Source organism: Diaporthe amygdali (assembly GCF_026229845.1).
Source record: "Diaporthe amygdali strain CAA958 chromosome Unknown NODE_37_length_474048_cov_65_229390, whole genome shotgun sequence".
NCBI lineage: Eukaryota > Fungi > Ascomycota > Sordariomycetes > Diaporthales > Diaporthaceae > Diaporthe > Diaporthe amygdali.
The window spans coordinates 42,039-64,470 of record NW_026517057.1 but is presented as its reverse complement, the minus strand read 5'-3'; the positions used below and the strand labels follow the sequence as shown (position 1 = coordinate 64,470).

At 55.2% G+C, this 22,432-nt stretch overlaps 4 protein-coding genes across 4 annotated transcripts; 3 read left to right on the top strand and 1 right to left on the bottom strand.

The window, feature by feature from the left end:
* Positions 1 to 7,637: 7,637 nt before the first annotated feature.
* J7T55_002044 (uncharacterized protein) lies at positions 7,638 to 10,892 on the bottom strand (the record flags this gene model as incomplete). Its single annotated transcript, XM_053133415.1, has 4 exons — positions 7,638 to 9,288; positions 9,644 to 9,884; positions 10,102 to 10,715; positions 10,792 to 10,892. The coding sequence occupies 4 exons, from the start codon at positions 10,890 to 10,892 to the stop codon at positions 7,638 to 7,640; spliced, it is 2,607 nt and encodes an 868-aa protein (XP_052988603.1).
* A 364-nt stretch (positions 10,893 to 11,256) lies between these two features.
* On the top strand, positions 11,257 to 12,069 carry J7T55_002043 (uncharacterized protein; the record flags this gene model as incomplete). Its single annotated transcript, XM_053133414.1, has 1 exon — positions 11,257 to 12,069. The coding sequence occupies one exon, from the start codon at positions 11,257 to 11,259 to the stop codon at positions 12,067 to 12,069; it is 813 nt and encodes a 270-aa protein (XP_052988602.1).
* Positions 12,070 to 12,761: 692 nt separating this feature from the next.
* J7T55_002042 (uncharacterized protein) lies at positions 12,762 to 14,063 on the top strand (the record flags this gene model as incomplete). The annotated part of the gene is made up of 1 exon (XM_053133412.1): positions 12,762 to 14,063. One exon carries the CDS (start codon positions 12,762 to 12,764, stop codon positions 14,061 to 14,063), a length of 1,302 nt encoding a protein of 433 aa, XP_052988601.1.
* Positions 14,064 to 19,431: 5,368 nt separating this feature from the next.
* Positions 19,432 to 21,312, top strand: J7T55_002041 (glycoside hydrolase family 79 protein; the record flags this gene model as incomplete). Its single annotated transcript, XM_053133411.1, has 1 exon — positions 19,432 to 21,312. One exon carries the CDS (start codon positions 19,432 to 19,434, stop codon positions 21,310 to 21,312), a length of 1,881 nt encoding a protein of 626 aa, XP_052988600.1.
* Positions 21,313 to 22,432: the final 1,120 nt, after the last annotated feature.

The following is a 22,432-nucleotide window of genomic DNA, read 5'->3' as shown; positions in this document are numbered from 1 at the left end:
CCTATTTCGAGGAGCTCCTCCTGGATGATACATGTACATAGCTACTGTCCGCCTGCAATTGGCGAAAGGAAGATGACCCGTTGCTTCTGCTGTGGACAACTCCCGATTTTTTTTTCTGGGTAACGACGACGATGACACGCCAGGCACACGCAGAGTGCGAATGGGGCGCAGAGAGCTCTTTCGTGTTGTTCATGCACAAGCAGTTTGGGCTGTTGGCTGTTTCGGAGGGTCAGGCTGCCAGAAACAAGCCAGCTTGACAGGGTCAGCACTGGAAGACTGGTTCCTGCAATGCATGCAATTCGGTGGCTGTTTCTTCTCATCTTCTCAGATGTGACGGCGGCGACGATGATGACGATGGGTGCGGGAAGCAGAAGATCAGGGTGTTTCAGGTTTTGCAGAGGCCTGTCCTGCCATCCTGCCTGTCCTGCATACGGAAAGCACACCTGCACACACGCACCTGCACCCAAAAGCACACACACACATCCAGCAAGAGCCCAGCAGGAGCCCAGCAGGAGCCCAGCAGGAGCCCAGCAGCAACCCAGCAGAACCCAGCTTTCCGGCTCGTCCCCTCCTTCTTGCCTTGTCCTGCTTGGGCTGCCCTGCCCCCCTGCCCTTGCCCAGCCTGCTCAACCCACGATGCGACAGGGAAGGCGTGTCATTGCCCTCACCTGACCTTACCTGTTCTTGCAGGGCAGCAGTCTCAGAAAGGGAAGGTAGGAAAGGGTGGGCAGGCTCGCAGGGTACTTCAGGGTAGGGGACACCGGAGGGAACTGAGGGGACTACCTGGGCAGACCCTGGCTTTTGCGTGGCTTTTTTTTTTGACAGAGGGGAGGTAGCCCCATGAGGCTAGTCTCGACTCTGTATGAGAGTGGGTACTCTCCCAGGTCTCCTCACCCATTTGGGTCGAGCTCTGCTCAGTCCCTGGCAGGCCTGCCCAGTCAGCAGTCAGTCTGCCCTGTCTGCCAGTTCTGCACGCTCGCCAGGGCTCGACACACTCTCAAACACGTCAATTTCAGTCGGCTCCGTAGACGATCTCAATTTGTTTGGGGCGGCCTGCCAGGCCTGCCAGCTCTTAATTGGCAGCTAGACACCGACGGGATCCCCTCACCCAGTCAAGTGAGTACACACTGGCTGACTGTGGCACATGGCTCTCCTATGCTCTGCTTTTCGTTCACCGTCGGCTCATTGCCCAAAGCCCTGGCCACGCTGCACATCGTTATTTGCCCGGGATTCCACGACACGACACAACACATGTTCTCGTGGAATGAAGCCCAGAGCCCTTCAACAACGCGCCAGCCTATACGAGCTACGAGCCACGAGCCAACGAACCATGAACCACGAACTGCAAACCACGAATGGCCTCTGGGGCTGTCTTAATGTACCGTACTGGAGGAGATGCGGACCGGACCCAAAATACCTACCCAGGTACCCTGACTACTGCAGGCGGTGCGTAGTTTGTATGGGGCAGCTGCAGAAATGAGCGGTCGTTTCCCGCAGTCAGACACGCAGGATCCGAGCTTGATTGATTGATTATTGATTGACTGGTTGATTGAGCGATCGACGCCCGTGACGCCCTCACCGTCACCCGTGCACACCACTTTCCCAGACAGCATGGCATTATCAGCCGGTGCTATACAACGGGTCTGTACTGTCCTCGCCGTCCCCATTGGCAGTATCTTTCACCATCTCCAGGGCCTCCTCCCCCTCGGGTCCCTGGCCACGGACCTGGTTGGTTCTCCGCCATCTCGTCCCTGGTCGATTGTCCCGACGCAGTTGCACATCCTCACCCGGAAGAATCAAATCAGATTACCGAGTCCGTCCTTACCCGTCGCTGTCCACAGCTATCACAATCAACGTGCGCCGAAGCCGCCAAATCGCAGAGCACCACCGCCGGCGATCACCAGCTCCTGTTGCATAGACCAGGCCCCCCCCATATCGCCGCAACATGCGTCACGCCTCGCCTCGCCTCGCCTCGTCTCGCGTGTGCCTTGGCCTTGACATCGAAATTGATCCATCTTGATTCTGCAACCAAGCAAGCAACAATGTCCTGTTCTTGCCAGCTTGCGCGATGCTGGGCAGGCTGGGATGCCCTTGGACAAGCTTCCACAACAAAAGTCTAAATTGCAATCGACGACTCCATGTCCGAGAATTCAATGGGACCTACAAAACCGGGCACCACCCCAACATCCCGGCTGCGCAGACACACACTGCTCGTTGGCTCCCGCCCCTCCGTCCTTCTCAGCGAGTCAAGAGGTCAGAAGGTCGTGCAATTAGAGTTTGCCCGCCCAACCGCCTCCAACCCAATCTGGGAGCATGGATGACATCACCTCATTCATGCAGCCGACGACCGCACACGGATGGGGTAGCCACGTGACTATCGAGCTGTATTGAAGAGCAGGGTGTGCTTCGACCCCTTTGTTCGTTTCACCCCGGCATCAAGAGAGTGACTTCGATGTTGAGATCACGACCGGGTATCAACATCGCCAGCATCGTTGCAAGGCGACCGAAACAACCAAGCGAGAGCAAGCCTCACAACCCCAACCCCAACGCCTGCGCTGTGGTGCTGTGTAATGTGCCAGAGCAGCAGAGCATTGTTGGCCTCGGGACCTGTTTGAGAGACCGAGAAAAGGCCCCCACAGTCTACCATTTCTAGTCATGATCGGCACCGTTTGCTTATCCCCGTGTCAGATGGGGTCTCTCTTCATGGAGTCGTGTCGGCCAAACAAAACTTTGCAGTCCCCCTTTTCGCCGTACTTGGCCTTCACTCTGGGTTCCCACTGGCCGCTGAAACGCAGAAAAGCAAAAATGGACAGTCACCGCGCACAGGTGCCACAACTGGCACAGGTCACGGAACACACTCGATGAGCAAGTGGGCCTGTGAGCCTCTGACAAACCCCACCCCCATACCTTGTCTTCATCTTTGCTACCATAGCACACGAACTCAAGATCAGGAAATATTTCCAATGGTTCTGGCAAGGAATGCCAAACTTGCATGCGATTCGATATCGTGTGTTTTGAACGACATTGCCCATGAGAGAAACTGCCTTAATGGACACCAAAGAAGAAGCTGCATTGCTCGATCGGGTGAGGCTGCGCAGAACACGGTGTCAGCGATCATGACTGGTTATCCACGGCAAAAAAAGTACCCATCTTTACCCTCTTGGCAGCATCGAGTCGTGCCTGTGAGGAGCGGGAAGACAGAACATATCGGCCACACTCTGAAGCTACAGCCCCAACAATCGTGTTGCATGGCAACAAAAGCCCCCTGGCGCTATCCTATTTTTCCCTCGGCGCTGTGGACACTGGCTAGCTACGGTTTTATCAGACCTTAGACAGTTGTTGCTGCGGCGGCATGCCCGCGATTCAACGAACTAGGCACCATGAATGAGTCCGCGCTGGAGATCGTCGGCTGGAAGCCCACATCGTACTTCTAGCACTGTGTTAATCTTCATCAGTCGACCAATCTCCGTAGCCGTTAAGGCTCCTGAGCTCGCGTTATGGATCTCCCGTTGGACATTGCTGCCGCCAGCGGTACTGTGCCACCCTTAATACTTTTCACTGCCTACTAACCTCACCTAACAATCGTTGTTCGCGTTCCAATTCTCTTCCACATCTGCTGCACATGCAGAGATGGTGCATGAGAGCCTAACACATGCTAACGGACAGCCTCCGAGTGACGGCGATCTGGCGGTACTCGGGTGGGCTCTGGCCCGCAGTACGGCAGCGCGTGCTGCTCAGTGACCGATCTGTGAGCAACTCGCTTCTTGGCCACGTTGCCTGGTTGCTGACCATATGGGGCCTCCGGGGCCCAGGTGAAGCGCCTGTAACGGTCATGCCGCCGTCACCGGGCACGGGCGCCCATCTTGTCGCGTGCTTTGGTGGGCCTGTTTCCCCCCTTGTAGGGCGCGTCTCCATTAGGCAGTGTTTGGCGAAGAGAGAACACGACAGAGATTGATGTTGCGTCGTTGCCTTGTGTGACAAATGCCATCACGAGGCTTCATGGGCTATGGACGCGTAAGTTCGAAAGCTGAGTGACTAACTTCGTCTCCGGGCTGCATCCGACTCTTCACTGTGCGTGACTAACGCACTTGATACTCGTTCGACTAGTCTACATTCTCACGGCTCCTCTCCATACAATCCCAAATTCGTGCCCAAGGTGGAACAATCTTGCAGCGAGTGGCAGCGGCGGGAAACCCGGGAAAGATGCGGAACCCCTCGCTGCCCCGAAAATAACATCAGAGCACAACCTGTGCTCTTTATGTGCACCCATAGCTGCACCACACCGTCCGCCCGAGATTTGACCGATGTCAAACGCCCCGGATATCGGAACCGGCACCTTGTTCACGTCAGACCCAGGATGGATCTCGGGTCTACCCGTGGACACGGCTCTTACATAAGTCTACCTGACTGCCTCCTCGCAGATGCATGTTCGGCGTCTAATTCGCGCCTTGTAGTTGATTTTTTTTTCTTGGGCAGTCTCCCGACGCCGTTACAGTCGAGATGTGACCACGAGAGATGTTGAACGCACGCATTCTTGTTCGGACCGAATGATGACTCGCGACAATAGACAATGCCAGTTGTGTCAGCACTGCCACATTGTGTTGCGGCTATGGCATGCTATTGCAGTATGATCCAGATCCGTTGGATCGTCGAAACAAACTTGATCATAACCAACGACATAGGCGCACTGACAGGCCCAAAATATGGGACTTGTGAGAAAAGCTCTCTGGTTACATGCACTGTTTGCCGACGTCGACGGGACCGGCGTTTTGTGATGTGGCCATACGTCGCGCGCATGCCTCTGGTCCACAGAACTCCACGTGCGATTCCTCACGTCGACAACATATACCAGTCATCGTCTAGCAATCCTGAGGGGCTTGTGACCACTCTCCCCCGCCGTTGCTATCACGAAATCGTCCCAGCAAACTCGAGCTTGAACAGCGAGTCAGCTTGATGCCGGGCCGTGTCAGACGAAACGTTCCTATACAAAGTCCATCCTTGGTCTTTGAAGGTCGATCAGAGTTCCAGGCAAATGGAACCGCACGATTCTGTCACGTTTGCCTGGGGCTCCTGGACCTCTTATCAGCGCACCCCATTCATTGAATCGCCGAGCTTGTCGCTCGGTATGCCGATCTCTGGAATACGCGGAAAATACCGTTGTGAACCAGTTCGCAGAGGTTCTCATCTGGGTCGTTCGACCGAGCAGACCCCGCCACAGGTCCTCCGCACAAGTGTCGGAAGGAGATTAAGATCTGGGGTCTGGGGTCCGGTTGATTGGAAGACGACGGGGGGTCTACTTTCGGCTGAGAGGCTCAACTCGACGTCCTTGCTCAAAAGCCCAACAAGCGTTCATCACATCTGGACCCAACTACCTGGCAAGTGCGGGACTGTTTGTGGAACCTAGCGAGCTACGTGTAGCTAAGACCCTTGGAAGAGGGGGCGGAGATATGTTCGAGTGATCCATTTATGCTCTGCTCTGGGGCCAGCCGCGAGGGCTTGCCATGTCTGGTGACGGTGTTGGCTAAATATCTCATTTCACACCGGACTCGTTTGCCGACTAGCAAACTTGAGACCAGTACGCTGTCATGTCGCTCATTCATATGGGGCTGTTCGATCACGCCAGGCAAGGGAAGTATGTTCTGAGTTTGGCTCGTTGCCTTCATCGTTAATCAGGACGAGACTTGATCAGCCGTCTGTTTGTCCTTGACCTCTTTGCCCTTTCGGAGGTGCCTTCTGATCGCCTTTCAGCTCTAGTTGACCAGAGCATTCTGAGATTAGGATATTACTTGACCAGGCTGTTGTGTCTAAAGTTGAGCGCACTAGCTTTTGCGCCACGATAGCCCAACGGCTGACGGGAAGATTGCGTGGGAGGTTTCGGCTGGAGGTACTGTTGTATCAGGAGAAAGAACTTAGGATTTCCATGTCTCAAGTATTCGATCGTGCTTTCCGAGAACGGGTCAGGGGACTAGGGCGTGGGTCCTCCGCCTGCGAGTGTGTGACGCCCTGGCCAGTGTTTCCGCCGCGAACGCCGTCAAGAATCGAGACGAGGATCGAGACCGGGCTACCGCTGGTAACCTTCTGCATGCAACGGGCCCCGCGAGGCCTGGCTATCCTGGTCTGTTCTGTTTTCAGATAATGACTTGGGGTCTTTTGATATGCTGCGAAGTGTTGGCGTTGGGATGGAGCGGTGCTCTATAGTTCCTCCGATAAGGGCTATACCATGGGGAAAATGAGGCTTCTACAAGGCGTCCATGTTGGTAAGTTTTATATGTGCGGGTCTTACTTCGAACCGCCCCATCTTCATATTGCTTGAGCGGTCGAAGGTGGCACACCAACGTTATTGTGACCACGGCGCTGGTCAGGAGGACACGGAGCTGCGTTTGCTTACCCGGTCTATCGTAAGTTTGATTTGCTCGCGTGCTGTCGGCACTGGGACATTGGGCCTGAATGCCCTCGCTCTGTGGGAAGAGGGAAGCCTCGGGGTTGGGCGCCTCTGCTCTTTCTGGATCAGTACACGATGTTGATGAGGTTGCGTGCGAAGACCACTTTGCAGTGTTGACTGATGAGTCCTGAGATCAGCTTCTCTTCTTCATGAATGATTTGGCAGCGGTCGGTTGGGGGTCCTGTTCGTGTGACTGTATCCTATTCATGGGCCCGAAAGCGATGGAGCCCATTCTTTCTTAACCTTGACGCAAAGCATTCTCAGCCTCCTGCACCCGCCATCGTCACATTTGCCATCTTCGTTTGAGCCGGTCTAGTTCTGATATTGTACGCGCCGAGGCGCAATTTTGGTCCAAATTCCACTGCCCACTGCTTGACAGAGGCTGGGGACTTGAACAGAGTGTGGCCATCAATGATGGCACCAAGAACATCACACTCGGGGCTGGTGTGACGCCGTTGTCTGCGGCTACCCAGCCTCGAAGTCGCGGGACAATTGCCCCGGGTCGCCGAGGGATTTCACCTCGCCGCTCACCTCGGTAACCGCACCGTGGCCGTACAGAGGCATTCCCAGTGACGTATCTATGAGGTTGCTGACGGGGGACCGAGTTTGTACGGTATTGGACGAAGGCTTGAACGGAGGTCTACTTGGTCAACTGAGGTGACCAGTAAGGCAGCAGTCCACTTATTTGAGGGGATTCAAATTCGTGGTACTGGAGCCTATTGTGAGGAACGTGTTCGTCTTCGATTGCAAGAGGATATATCAGGTACATCGACGAGATCATACATCATTCATATTATTAAATGGGAGTCACGGGTGGTGCTGCGCCAGGAATTTCCTCACGCTGCGCTCGACTGCAGTTGCTTCGCATATCCATACGCACAGCCTTGACCGTCGAAAACCAGCCGCCCCAAATCAGAATACAGAAAGAGTCGTCAGAGTCGGCAGTGCCATGCCAACAGAAATGCCCGAATCCAGTTCCTCGTCCGAAATGCCCAAACCTTGGGCACGAATCTGTACACGACCTCAAGACCCATCATATCCACATGGCCTTTTAGAAAGCCCTCCCTTCGAAACTGCTGCCGACACAGCAAGGTCCACCACCGGCTCGGAATGGCCTGATAATGAAGCCGGCACGCCTCCCCAATCTCGATATAGCTTGATCATACTTCAAGAAGCCGCCCACTCCCTTGCATTATCACGTGCCAGGCCCCCCATTCTCAAGAGGACACTCCATACTCGCCGCAGCGTCAGCGCTGCCCGTGGCCGACGGCGGCGTCATGTTCAACGGGAAGAAGTTGAACAGGTCCGTCGTCAGCACGTCGTAGTGGAAGTGCGTCAGCGGGTCCAGCCCTTCGCCCCCGAACGCGTCCGCGTCGCCACCCAGGCCCGCCATCGCCAGCGGCGTGCCTGCCCCCATCGAGCTGTCAGCACTGCCCAGCGAGCCCGGCAGGTCGCTGAAGTAGATGAGCTGGTTCGCCGACGAGGGTGGCGCGTGCAGCGAGGGGAACTGAATTGTGCCGTGCGAGACCTGCTGCTGATACTGTTGCTGCTGCTGCTGCTGCTGCTGCTGTTGTTGTTGCTGGTGCTGCTGCTGCTGGTGGTCCTGGCCACTCATGTAGGACGACATTGGGGATGGGATGGATGGGTTAGGGGCCGTCTGCAGCAGCGGGTCGGTGAAGGCCGGCAGGCCGCTCGTGGTGGCCGTCGTCGTGCCGGCGATCTTCTGCTTGGAGATGGTCTCCTCGACGACGCGCAGGATCTTCTTGAGCGAGTTGCGCGCGTTGGTGACCGGCTCGTCGTCGATCATCAGGTTGACGCTCGCGATGGCCATCTGGATGAACTCGATGTTGTACGCGTACTTGCTCGGGTGCCGCAGGATGTCGAAGAAGAGCACCGCGCAGCTCGACTCGAGGAAGAAGCCGTGGTACCGCGACGTCCGGCACACCTCGTCCTTCTGCAGCTGCGAGTAGCAGTACATGATGCAGTCCTGCGCCGTGTTGGTCGCCTGCCGGCACGCCTGCCGCAGCCACATCGCGCTCGCCGAGTCCTGGGATGGGCTCGATGCTAGCGCGTAGTCGGCCACCAGGAACGGCCGGAAGGTCAGCAGGATGGTATGGTAGTAGAGGTTATGCAGCAGCAGCCTGAGCGGATGTTCACCGCCCGAGAGGACTCCGTTGCTGTCCAGGGCGGCGGACCCTATGCCATTCTTGTTCGCAAAATCCCGCAGCTGAGCGTGGATATCCTCCGCGGCCACGAACAACTTGCGCAAGGAGTCGTATCGATGTGTGTTGTAGATGGTCTTTGAACACTGCTCGCCGATGTACGCAAGACGGCTCAGGGTGACGATAAAGGGCTGGTTTTCGGGGAACGGCGACGAGATATCGGACATCTTCAACGAGCTTTCTCGCCCGACCATCATGGTGTACCAGCTCTCCAGAAAGTAGAGGCACCACAATGTGGTCCGGCACTTCTCAGCGTCTTCGGATCGCGTTAACGAGTTAGCAGCCTCGCGGTGAAGACCAAGCGCAAAGGCCTTGCGGCACGCTGTGCCAAGCATGAGGTATGTCAGGTTTGGCCTGCCCATGCTGGTCTGATATTCTGCTAACAGCAGCGAGTACTGTATCATCGGCAGGCTGACGGTATCATCGAAGAGGACGGCTTCGTACTTGGCCCTGGCCATGACCTCTTCTGCGACGTTGGTATGAGGCGTGGCAAGGGCTCCGAGAGCCAGCACTGCAAGAATGAGGGCTTTGGTCTGAGAGGCCTTCGTCTCGTCACTGTTGTAGAGGTGATGGAGCATCTTATCCAGTTCCTCATGCGTGAAGAATGGAAGGATGTGCGCAGACCTACTCACTCGTCAGCGAAATGGTGCTCTCGCCTCCAGGCACACTGAAGATGACGAGCTAAGATACTAGGGTGTACATGGCGAGGCAGTAAGCTGCTGGTGTTAGAAATGACATATATAGAGTTGCTCCATGAAGAATCGTTAGTTCCCCAGAAACGGCCTCTTGTCATACAATACTCCCTGGCGTCGTAATCTGAGTAACATCTGCCGTTGGGTAGCACTGACTCTACAGTGTGAAAGTCTACCACTCAAACACCGGCCACGGGTTGGCCTGGTACTAATAGTGACGTTCCGGGAATGTGGAATCACTAATGAGGAGTCTGAAACAGGTCATAAGGGGTAAGAGACTTGCATACCATGTTTTATATTTCTCCAGAAATATTTTCGCCTGAGCTAGAGGGAGTTCGCGAAACAAAGTACTCGCTGGTCGATGGAATCCGGTGGCATCGAATCTTGGTGCCGTGCCAAAGAAGAAACTACGCTGAAGAAAGAGGTCCAGGCCGGGGCCGCCCTCCTGGACCTCACGGTCCTGTTGGCCATGGGGCCCGGTAGATGACAAGACGCCCCGATGCACTTGCTGCAGAAAAGCAAATTGTGCTAGACGATTCTGAGGTGTCAGTTACCGGCGCCTGAGAATTATAAACGACATGTCACGTAAGACGGCACCTGAAAAGAAGCACTGCTGTTTCTGGCAAGTCAAGAACAGAATTACGACAGAAAGTGTAATAACAACATGGCACATATCCGTGCCAACTGCTTTGTTCGATAAACTCCAATGTGAGAAGCGAAAAGATGTTCCAAGAAGGATACTTACAGGCTGGTCCGTAGAACAATCGAGCAGTGCCCCCCTGGACAGGCTCGACATCACTCCTTTGAGGGACAGCAGCTATGCTCTGATAGATGGCTGAGTCGGACTTTGGACCGTCACCAACCTCGGGCACATCCCTCCGGAATCCAGACGGCGAATCATGGCCGGCAGATGCTGGATGGGGGGTCGGTTGTTCGCTGCCAGCAGCAACAGCACGCACATCACCGGCCGGCGAAGGGGGAGGAGGAGCCTTGGGCCCGTTTGTGGCGGCGGCGGCAGCGGCAGCAGCAGCAGCAGCCGCCCTCTGCGCGCCGCTCTTCCTTATGCGCGTCCGCAGGCGGTACACACAATCCCCTGGCTTCCTGTCGCACCTGTTGCAGGGGGTCTGGCCGTTGCACCTGACCTTCCTCCGGCGGCACGGCTCACACGCCTTGGGGTTCTTCTCCATCCCAGCTGCGGCGGCCCCTGCTGGGCGCCCAAAGTCCACTGAGGACGGTTCGGAGGCGAGGGCCAGCCACAGCGTGACGGTGTACAGGCAAGGATCGGTTCCTTTTTCCGAGTAGGTGATCAACCACTCTGGTGGCCTGCGCGTCCGCCAGCGTGTAGAGATGTCCGCAGATCTGGCGGAGCAAGAGAGATCACGGGGATATGAGCGGCTAATTCCGAGGGCGTGCAGCTTGCGGTGGAGTGGGATACTGAATCGAGGAAGCCCTCGCCGCCACCGCCGCCTTGGGAATACTTTTGGACAGGAAGATCGGATCTATGATTGCCTTTGTAAACGGCTTTAGAGATGGCATGGGTGGTGAAGAAGGTGTGGTGACGGTCAGAGAAAGTCATGTTATCCGACGAAAGTGGGGCTCTATGTAAATCCGATCATCCCACGTTGTCCGGTTGGCCGACGCAGGGAGATGACAAATTATCTCAGGAGCAGACCAAACCTTATTTCCGGTCGTCAACGGCGTCTTCAGCAGAAGAGGTCTGTACCGGGATAAAACTCAACATCATCTCAACTTGGTAAATCCGCGGGAGGCGCGCTGAAAATGTCCACAACTTCAATCATGAATTCTGTACCATGCTAGCGTACCAATCACACCTCCCATAGTTCTAGTATTTCCTTTTTCGAGCATCGGTTGCCTGGTCTAGAGCCCTTGTCGAGCAGTCATGTCTCTGTTATCGTCGTCATCATCATCATCTGGAGGCGGTGGTCCTCAGCACAAGGCTGACGTCCGCGCGAGAGTCTGGGAGCAGCTGCGCAAAGTCGCCTATGCAGACTCGCGCTTCCACTACGACTTCTCCAGCTTTATCACCGACTTCGAAGGCTCCGAGGACGCCAACAGGACCCTGCTAGCCCAGCCTTGCTTCCGGGACCTCACCTGCGTCTTCATCACCCCGGACAACTGCCTCGAATACCTCCGAGAACAGGCCCTCGAGGCCGGCATCAAGGTCCTGACCACCACCTACGGCATCCGCAGGGGGTTTAAGCTGCTGGACCCCACCCTCATTGACCGGTCCCTGTACAAGTATGCCTCCACTCTGGACGGCATGGAGAAAGTCGCTAGCCCAGTCTCGCTCGCCGACATTGTCGACAGGCGCCTCCAGATCGGCCTGATGGTCACGGGTACGGGCGCCATCAACGAGCAAGGCATCCGCTTCGGAAAAGGTCACGGCTTCTTCGACCTCGAGTGGGCCATGCTGTACAGCCTGCGCGTCGTCGACACTACCACAGTTACCGCCGCCATCGTCCACGACTGCCAGGTCCTCCGCGGAGAACAGCTCGTGCCCGAGGCGTATGACACGGTGTGCGATCTGGTCATCACGCCTACGACGATGTTCTCCCCGGTTGACGACGGCCGTGGTACCGCGGCCCCCAAACCGACTTGCGGCATCTTGTGGGATCGACTCGAGCCGAATATGTTGCAGGATATTCCTCCCTTGCAGGAATTGAAGGCGAGACAGGAATCAGACACCCTTTAAACCAGAGACAATAGCACAGGACGACGCCGAACCGCGGCTAACTTCGACAGCTTCGCCTTGCAGTTCATTAAAACAAATGACGTTCTAGAATCTCTGCTAAACGAGAATTTTCCCTCTAACTTAAATCAATGAACATGCCCACGCATACTTTTCCCCCATACGAGAGGTGGCAGCTTTCATAGCTGTAAGAGCCTTCTACATCCGCTTTCGTGAGTGAGCTTGGGATCATGTTTCCGTGAGGCCAATTCGTGCGTTTAGTTGTACTGCGCTGACTGTTGGGGGCCAGAACTTCACCCCGCATGGTTGCGCACTTTTGATTATGAGGCGCGGCGCTCTCATCTGCAGGTTTTGTTCTTCCAATTCATTGACCTAACGCTGGAACCAGGTGGCTTTCGATTCTTGCGACAGGATGTAGACCGCGTGGTTTGAACAACATGGCCGAAACAATGGCGGAACCTCATCTCTTGGTCTGCTACCCGCTGAAAATTGTCACATACGTATTTCGAAAAATCCACTTCACATTTAAGTCAGTCGCAGGCTTTGGGACCTATATGCTCTTCGCGACACTTTTAGCGGGGGACGCAAAATCTACAGTGGGCCAGCAAGCGGACCGACCCTTTCTTTCGCGGACATTTGGAATGTTAAAGAACGATATTCAAGAACTTTGCCGCCCGACATCGTTTCATATTCCAATGCTGAGCATCATGATGGCCATGCTCTTTACCTTACGAGCTCTCGAGGATCACCATATGTCACTACCCGGGGCCGAGGAATATCAAGAAGCCTGTCCAGAGGGGTCCCGTAGGACGTCGACTGGAGCCTTTGTCAAGCTTTTTGCTGCTACCGTAACAACAGTGGGGGTACATGGGCACCTGAACTCCATCAACGGCTCGCGTTCCTGGAAAAGTGAGCTATTTCGTGCAATTGAGGTCTCCACCAATCCACTGGCGCCAGTCTTCTCATTCTCAACAAGCCTCTGGTTTGGGTTCATAGATCTTTTCAAGATTAGCCCGGGATCTTGGGAGACGGAAATCACCTTCAGGTATCGGTTCGCGAGGCTCTGCGGCTGTCGTTGCAATACCACGTTAGACGTTGAGCGCAATTTTCCGCTCTCAGCCATCGGCCCTCGTCACCTTGAAGCGACTCCACTCGAACGGGATCTGACGTGGGTTGGCCGTGTGTTGGTCTTGCTCATCTTACTTGGGCAGTACTCACAAGCCGCACTGTTGCTAATCCGCCGCACTCTCTCCGACACAGCGGCAGCAGTGGACTACGCCATGCTTCTGTTGGTTTTCTCTGGTCTGGTCGCTCTCTGCCAGTCCATGACCATCTCGCTTTTGAATTTGTCTTGGACATCAGAGATTCATATTCAGCCCTGTACAGAGCCCTACTGCAGCCTCCCCGAGTGTATTTCTTTCAAGAAAGAGCAAGGGCTACCCAATAAAGCAATCCGTGCCATCGTTTTTGGTCGCGATATTGCGCCCATCTCACGGACGATTCTCTACCATTTGGCGGGCGGTTTCGCCCAATTGTCCATTCTTGGGCACAAGCGAGACAGTTTCTGGATGGTTCTAATGCTGCTATGGGGTGGACAAGTAAGCTGGCTATCATCGATCTTCTACATCGTCCACATAGATCGCTTGAAGGCCCTTATTACCGGAGACCAAGAACTTCAATTTATGGGAACTATGGACCCTACATCAGATCAACAACAGTCGGAATCACTGCCAGCCCCGGTCCCAGATGACAGCCATGACACATCAGATCAACATTCAGGAATATTGGTAGTCGCTATTTTTTTCATCGTGGGTATGGCCGCTATCGTATGGCTGTGTATGAACGTTCTCTTCCAGCTGTACTACCTCGTGGCCCCTTGCATCAGCCTGTATATCGACATTGTGTCAGAGACAGCATCTTGGAAAAACACGGATCCCACAAAGCCCTGTCCTCAGCTCTGGAAGGACAATCTTGAAGATGAGCTCTGGTGGTTCTGAGATTGCAATCGTTGTGAATCCATAGTGTTGAAGCTGGATGTGCCTCATCATGGGCCCGAAGGTGGCGTAGTTTGCCCCGGGACGTCACGTGGGTCTGCTTGGCCTCGACCGGGCGACAAATAAGACAGCCTGAGCTCCCTGTGCTCATCGGTGCGGCTCAGGGCAAGAGCTGCGCTCACTCGTGGCCCGGCCCTCTGCAGGATAACAGGCCTGTCGCAGGGGACTGTGGGCCATCAAAAGCCGACTTTGGTCTATGAGAACCCGATGGAGAACGCGGCCGCGCCAGACCATTAGGTATGGAAAAAGACTCGTTGATCGACAATGTTATTGTCAATTCCTGACACGAGACCACGCTGGAGCAGTTTGGGAGGGCTCATTGTGATGACAGGTGTATGTGGCGCTCGCCGCCGCTCCGGACTTTTGAATCCTTTTCGGGGCGGCATCGATGAAGCGGTCTCAGCCAAGAGTCATTAAGGAGATGTTTGCTACTGAAATTCTAACAATTACCGGAGAACAATACAACATAGTAGACGAAGTTTGAGGTCAGAATAGCATACCAATAACTAAATTTCCCTGCACCGCAGTACCAGATTTGATGTGATCCTGCTTCTCAATATGCACTTAGGAAAGAACCCCGTCAAGGGTTCGAAAGCCTCACGGGTCTGGATACAACATGCCCGAATCCCTAAGCCATCTTCTCCCTGTCTACTCAGGGACCTTGGTATCTATCATTCAGCTGTCCTGTTGAATTATTGACGAAGTTGTCGAGACACCTTGTAGCTCCCGGACCCCGACCGTTCTGCAAAAGAAGACTCGCAATCCATCGAACCGCTCGCGAGGAAGAGAATGCTTCACCGAGAACACCGTGAGCATCATATCGCATCTCTACTCCTATTGCCGTTGCTCCACGCCCATCATTGTTGCATTTCCTTGCCCTCTACCATCACAAGATCAGCATACAGACATGCTTGTAAATTAAACCCCCTCCCCCTCTTTGCCTAGTCCTTTCGTACCCGACTCGGGTCGGCCGAGACGAAAAAGCGGGAAAGAGGATGATCACAGACCCGCTGCATTGTCTAGAAAGTTCTTTGTGTATCTAGGCTGCAAGAAAAACGGCACCGATCACTATATGCAAGAGACAGCTACTAGGTCTGCAACCGTGGGGCTGTCACACGTGCGCGAGAGACTGCTGGGAACGCAATTCCGATTGTCCTGAAAGAGTGCGCCGTTCGCAAAAACCCATCCTCAGTTGCGTGTACTTGCGGGAGTGCAAGAAAGGAACAGGCCCAGCTGCTGAGTACCGAGTGTAACTACTGTACCGCCTTGTGTTGCAGCAAGACGGGGACGGATCAGCGCATATTACGGTTCCATTGTGTGAACGGAATGGCTCTTGCAATGTGGATAGATCTGTCCTTGATTGACCGAGTCGAGGAATGCCGACGGTTGATGATTTGTCGTATTGTTGATTCTTGAGACTATGGGAGTGCAAACCGATGCTGAGAACATCATATTGTGCCACGATCTCATAAGGATAGAAGAGATCGATCTCCTACACATTCCCACAACTACAGCATCATCACTCACCGTCTCTATCATTTTGATCGCCTTCATCGTCACGGCGACTCCTGCAGTATCAAGCCGTGCATCCCAATCCCCAGCGGGCTGAGCGTGGTCGCTCGCTTGGTTGTCAGGTTGTTGGTCCGTCCCAAATCCGAAAATGGAAACACAAAGCCACCCCGGCAGTCCGATCGGGGATTGGCTGGTGGGGATCGGCAAGCCAAGACCATTGTGACCTGTTCACAGGGAATGAAGACGCGGCCCGCGAAAGGGGGGGCCCTCCTCGGCAAGGGGATCAGGGGGACCCATCAGCCGAAACTCTACGCACGGCAATGAACGAACGAACAACAAGAGAAGCAAGCAAGCAATGCGGTAGCAACGTCGCTCCCTGCTGTTACGGGATAATAGGCGCCTGTCGATGGAACACTGCCCGTATCGGAGCGCTTGGTGATAGCCGCCAAGCGCCCAACGATGATCTTCGTGTCTGGACTTTGTTATGTGCATGGATGAATGGATGGGGTTGTTGGGCGGTTGCGTGAATTACATTGTTCTCCAGTCTTCGGTCTCCAGTTCCCAGTTCCAGTTCCAGACCAACAGGCGAGGGACGAAAGGGCCCCCCTGAGACGAGACCATACATTCGAGACCCTCGGGTTGTGGACCGTGTTATGCCGGCTCACAGCACTTGCGGTACGAATACGTGGTTGTAGGGAGGTGAATGGCTTTGGTCCTTGTATCGAGGAAAAAATGTGTCATTCTGTGGGCAATGCCTGACAAGGCGGACGGGGTGGGCGATGATGCGATCTACAGGGCGTTGCCAAGCGAGGGGAGAGTGTGGAGGATAAGGAAGGAGAAGGTGCAGATGAAAATGACGGCGATACTTGTACTGATCTTCTCGACCGTTGAAACAAAAGGAAAAAAGAAGCAAGGGGAGATGCAAGAGGTGAGCCTCAGCATTGTGTTGTGTGTATCGTGGCGTGGCGTGGCGTGGTGCTGTGTTATCGTGTTGTTCTTTTTTGTTTCGCTTATTCCCGAGGTCGATGCATATGCCCAGATGCCTTGCGTGCGCATGCGCGTGCGTTGCCTAGGGTGCCAAGCTGTTGGAAACAAGTAGATTGCAGGTTTTCAATTTCTGGTGCATGGCATGGCAATGGCGTGGCATAGCATGGGCTTGCTGCAGGTGCAGGTGCAGGTGCAGTCATTTTGTTTGGTGCTGCAAATCGGCGATTTCTTTTGTGATGGTAATCTGCTTCTGCACGTTGGTCGACAGCCACGTCCAATTGCCCCCCGGATCCCACGGCACAGCGGCACGTTTTGGAGCTTGGGGCCAACTGTTCGACGGGTGCTGGGGCTGTTTGTGGCCTGGTCTGTTTTGGTCTGTGGGCGACGTCAGGCCTATTTCAGCCAAGGGCGGGCGTGGGCGGGCTGGCCAGTGCCCAGGTGCCATGGATGTGGCTGCATGTCTGCCATGGCCATGGACTTTAAGAGCTGCAGAGCTGCAGAGCTATAGCACGCTACAAGCTGCAGAGCTGTAGGCTGCGAAGGGAAAGCCCTGCCCGGTTTTCCGAGCATTGATTGATTTGAGATTGGAGAGCCGTGTCGCGTCGTGTCGTGTACTCGATCGAGTACGGCCTCGTGATGCACGGCAGCTGTCTCTTCCCCTCGTGCTCTCTCTCTCTCTCCCTCTCGTGTCGCCTGTCACAACAAGGGCCCCAGCTTGAAACAGCAATCAATCTGCCGGTTCCCGAGAAACGAGAACCCAATCGATGACAGGTCGAAGTCAAATTGGCTAGCCTCGAAGCTTCTCAGGAGCTTCCCCAGCAGCTCGGGACTGCGACGCTCAGGCTCATGGGGCGACTGATTGAGTTTTCGCGTGTGCCCTGGGCGGCTGCTAGTGCCGGCTGCCGAGGCCATGATGCTTCTCCCCCTGAACCATGGCGATGATCTTTGCCGGTCACGCACGCAGGCAGGGAGCGGTATGTCAGGTAATGTCGGGCCCGAGCGCAAGCGGTGGGAAAGGCCGTGGCGGTGGGAGGATCTTGTCTTCAAATAATGGTGAAAAGGCTGGCAGGGCTGGCAAGCAAGTACCCAGTACCACAGCAGACTAGGGAGATGGACATGGGGGGAGAGTTTGATCCGGAGCTGTGGGACCAATTCTTCATGGTGGCAAGCAAACTACTGTATGCCAAACTACCAAGGGAGACCTTGGTGTTTCATGGCAGGGCAGCAGAGTAGCAGAGCAGCAGAGCAGCAAGGTGATGTTATGGTCTGTGGTTGGGGTTCGTGGTTGTCGTCTCGTCCAGTCCAGTCTCGTCTCATCTCATCTCATCTCATCTCCATGTTTTTTTTTCTCCCGTAGTCCCGGCTGTGACGTCAATATTGCAGATAAATGGAGACATATAGATCTTGGACCGCAGCACGCACAGCTCGCACATCTCTTGGCTAGGAAAGGGTGACGCGTTGCAACATCAGTCTCTACCAGCACCTTCCTTAGCCTCTGCAGCCAGACTGGCCAGCCCAGTCTGGTCACTGGTTCAATGGTTCTGGTTCGGTGTCATGTTCGTGCAGAATGTGTGTGCATTGTGCATTGTACAGCCTCACTCTGGCCTCCACTGCCTCACCATTCAGGACTTGGTACGGTAGTCTGTTCCAAAGGTGGGCAGTCGCCACCCCGGTCTCCATCTCGCACCTGCCCTAGCTGCTGCAGCTGCCAAACATCCATCCTGACGTCGCAACATCCGTGTGCAACAGGAAGTCACGATGAAGACATAAGGGCGAGAAGGGGCCCAGTCCACCTGCCCATCCTCCGGCCCCAGCCCCATTAAGTGGACAATTTTGTACCTGCAAACGTCAGTCGAGTCCACCTCTGCCTTGGCCTTTGTCTTTTTTTGCCTTCCAATGGTTGGGATGAGTTGAGTGATGAGTTGATTCATTGACCGACTGACTGCCTGACTGAGTTTGACTGGCTGACTGACTGACTGACTGACTGCAGAGCTGTTGGTTAAAAAAAAAAAACCACACAACATCCAAGATTGCAATACTACCTGGGCGCGTAGGAGGAGGCTCCGCCGTCTTACTGCTTTGCTCGCAGGCAAATCCTCATTCTCATCTGCATCCGCCATCCGCATCCACCACAGCCGCCCCCCATCCACTCCTGCGCACTCCTTGCCGTCGATCCTTCCAGCCATTCGACGTACTTGTACTCCATCCTGCCAATCTGCCAATCGTCCAATTTCCCCCGATCCAGCATCCAACGTCGTCGTCACTGGCACTGGCCACCCTCGTCCCCCGACTACCGACTACTTAGGGCCTCGAACCACTTGCGAGCCTTTCCCCCCGTCCTCCTTCCGCGTTTCCCCTCCAAATCCCGTTTTATTGTCCCTTAGCGATATTTGGGCGGCCTTTTTGTTGTTAGCCCCGGTTTCTTAGGTCAATCTCATTCCTCCCCACCACCCCTGTCTTTCACTCCGTGCCCTGCTCTGGTCTGGCCCAGTCCGTCGCTATTGCAACCCGGTAATTCATCCATCCACCTAGTGGGGTCTGTTTTCTTCTGGAAGTATTGCACCGCATCTGCTCGATCTGATTACCAGCAGTCGGCCTCCTCAAAAGTCGAGGCATATCCCACTTAGTCTGCCCGTCTGCCTGCCTCCTCCTCCCTACTTAGAGTTGCCCACCATCTCCAAAAACAAAACCCAACCCCAGATTCAACCCACCTTGCGTCGGTTCGGGTTCCTGCATTAGGCATCGCGCCTTGAGCTTGAGGTTGAGGTTCAACGTCGCATTCATTCCAGCGTCACAGTCAGTCAACTCCAGTATGGCCTCGTCAGGATCACGGGCGCTCGCCGGCGCGCTCGCCGGCTCCAACCTGATCGCCTCTGCCCTGGCACAATCCGGCATCAGCTTCAAGGTCTCTGAATCTGCGCCTTCCGACATCTCTCAGGCCGTCGATCTCTCTTTTGGCGGCTTCGGCATTGAGCCCTCTAACCTCTTCTCCTACACTGGCCAGGACGAGCCAAACCGGCTCACAATAACCCTGCTGGAGAACCTGGGCAACTACACCGGCAAGCCACCACATATTCGTCTTGGAGGCAACACCCAGGACTACATGATCTACGATGAGTCCCAGGATAAATGGGCCCAGATCACAAACCCAGACTCGACCGGCGACGGCAACATCGCATGGGACAACATGCTCATCGGCCCCCGCTTCTTCGAGGCCGCAAACAGGTTTCCCACCGGCACTCCCTTCACCTGGGGCCTGAACCTGGCCTACAATGCCGACGACTATATAGACAAGATCGTCGACATGGCTACCCAGATCCTCGACAGGTGCGACAACCTGGACATTGTCTCCTTCGAGATTGGCAACGAACCAGACCTCTACGCCACTAACGGCTTCCGGAACGGTACCTACGTGTCTACCGATTACTCCGAGGAATGGCACGAACGTGCCGCTGCCATTTACAAACAGGTCCTCCAGCCTGCTGGCCTGAATGCCACCTTCTTCGAGGCTGGCGGCACCTCGCACACCAGCGGTACTACCTTCGAGATCGAGCAAATGGACACTTCTGGCGTCGATGCCAAATTCCAGGGCGTTGAGTACCTGTCCAGTTGGAATCAGCACTGTTACTCTTATTTCGTCGATGTGACTGAGGGCCAGGCCCTGACGCTGGATCTCCTCATGAGCTTCGACTACGTCGAGAGCCAGTTTGCCGATTGGATCACGCAGATCAAGCAGGCCGAAACGACGGGCTATCCCTACGCGCTGCGCGAGATGGGCATGGTCGGGCCCCTGGGCGTCGCAAACGTCAGCGACACCTTTGGAGGTGCTTTGTACACGCTCAACTACTTGCTCTGGGCCGCATCACTCAACATGACCAGCGTGCAGTTCCACATGACGGCCAACAGCTTCACGACCGCCTGGCAGCCGGGCACCAACTCTGGTGGCGGCCCTCACGTCCGGCCCATCTACTACGGCCACGCCGCCTTCAACGAGATCATCGGTCCTACGTGCGCCGCCCAGATCTACCAGGACAACTTGACCAGTGTGCCCTCTGGCTACAGCGAGTATGTCAGGGCGTACTCCATTTACCAGAGCGGCTCGCTGCAGTCCATCACAGTGCTCAACACCAAGACGGCCAACACGACCGAGACCGACAAGGCCAACGTCACCGTGTCAGTGTCGCTGCCGACGTCACTGGCTGGCAAGACGGTGCACCTTGCGCGCCTGACCAACGACGGGCTGGACGCCAAGTTCAACACGACGTGGAACGGCGTCAGCTTCGAGCAGGACAGCATAGGCACGCAGACCCAGGTGGACGACACGGACGAGACTGCGACGGTCGGTGACGACGGCACGCTCTCCTTCAGCGTCCGCGACTCACAGGCCGTCGTGGCTAACCTCGAGTCGCGCCTCGGCGAGGGCCTCAAGGCTGACGAGACGGCTTGCGCCGCCCTCGCGGCCCGCAGTCCCGGCACGCACAGGAGCACCGCCGGGTCGTCCTCCAAGTCCTCCTCCTCATCGGCTACGAGTAAGCCTGACAGCAGCGTTTCTTCCGGCAGCGAAAGTACCTCTAGTGGCGGCGCTGACTCCAAATCTGCAGGACCACCGGCGCTGGCGACACTGTCGTCTGGCGCCCTCGTGACTTGTCTTGTACCCTTTGTTTCTCTAATTATGGGCTTTTTCCTTTTCTAAGGATTTATTTACCCTACCCTTAGGGCTTCTATGTTGTCTGACTGCATGTCTCTTCCTAATTCTTTTCCCTCTCACCCACTACCCTTAGTGGGTTTTTTTCTTTGTTGCCGACCTATTTCGACTGTGGGAAGGACCACGGCTTCATCGATCATGATAGGGGGTGGTGCGGCGGTGGCATTGGTAACGGCGTACACGCGAGACCAGCATCAGAGCCATTTTTCTTGTTCTTTTCTTTTTGATTATCCACCCTCAGCTGAGGGACGCATTTGATACACACGCACACATTGCATTGGCTTGGAGTTTTGCATATTGTTTTTTATGATGTCCGTTTTCTCTACAAGGGAAGCATATGCGTTGGTTGGGGATCTGGAAACATGAAATGCAATGGCCTGTTTTTTTATCATTCTGGTTTTATTCGGCCTTGTTACACGCTAGATCTTGAGCATCACAAGATGGGACAGAGAGGAGAGAAGAAGGCGGTGGTCTTCGTTGGGCAGACACTGGACTTGTGGATGTATGTCCGTCGGCCCAGAGGAAGAGAGAGAACCGGGATCGAGATGGTTGGATGCACTGCCTGCCAGCCATGGGTGTCTTGAGCACACACACAATACACAAAGAGAGAGAGAGAGAGAGGCTAATGTGGGGTTGCGGGCAAGTCTGTCGAAGAGAAGCTTGCCGCTACTGCCACTGCGAGTCTGGAGGGTGTAGAAATAGACTCGACTAATTCAATAATTTCGAGACTACCTGTCCAACTTTTCTTGCATACGAGAACTTGTCGTCTCATGAGTGTCATGTGGGTATGTGTGCTCATGTATGAGCAAACTGACGTCCATGAGTTCGCACATACGATGTATCTGTGGCCGTCGCAGCCAGCCAGCCTTGTTTGTAAATACAGATGTAGAGCATGGCCCAGAAGACGAGTTGTCGTGTTTCGGGGACGGCCCGGCGCTACAGGTCTATGCCATGCCATGCTCGTGTTCGCTGGCGGCAAGGGCATTCCTTGCCTGTTGGGGCGGCCTTGGCTGCTGCCAGCTGGCACCCAATGTTTCATGCGTTGACGTACGTCCTCGTGTTATACTCGACGACAACACTAGGAAGACCTGGAGTCTTGTCTCTCCGC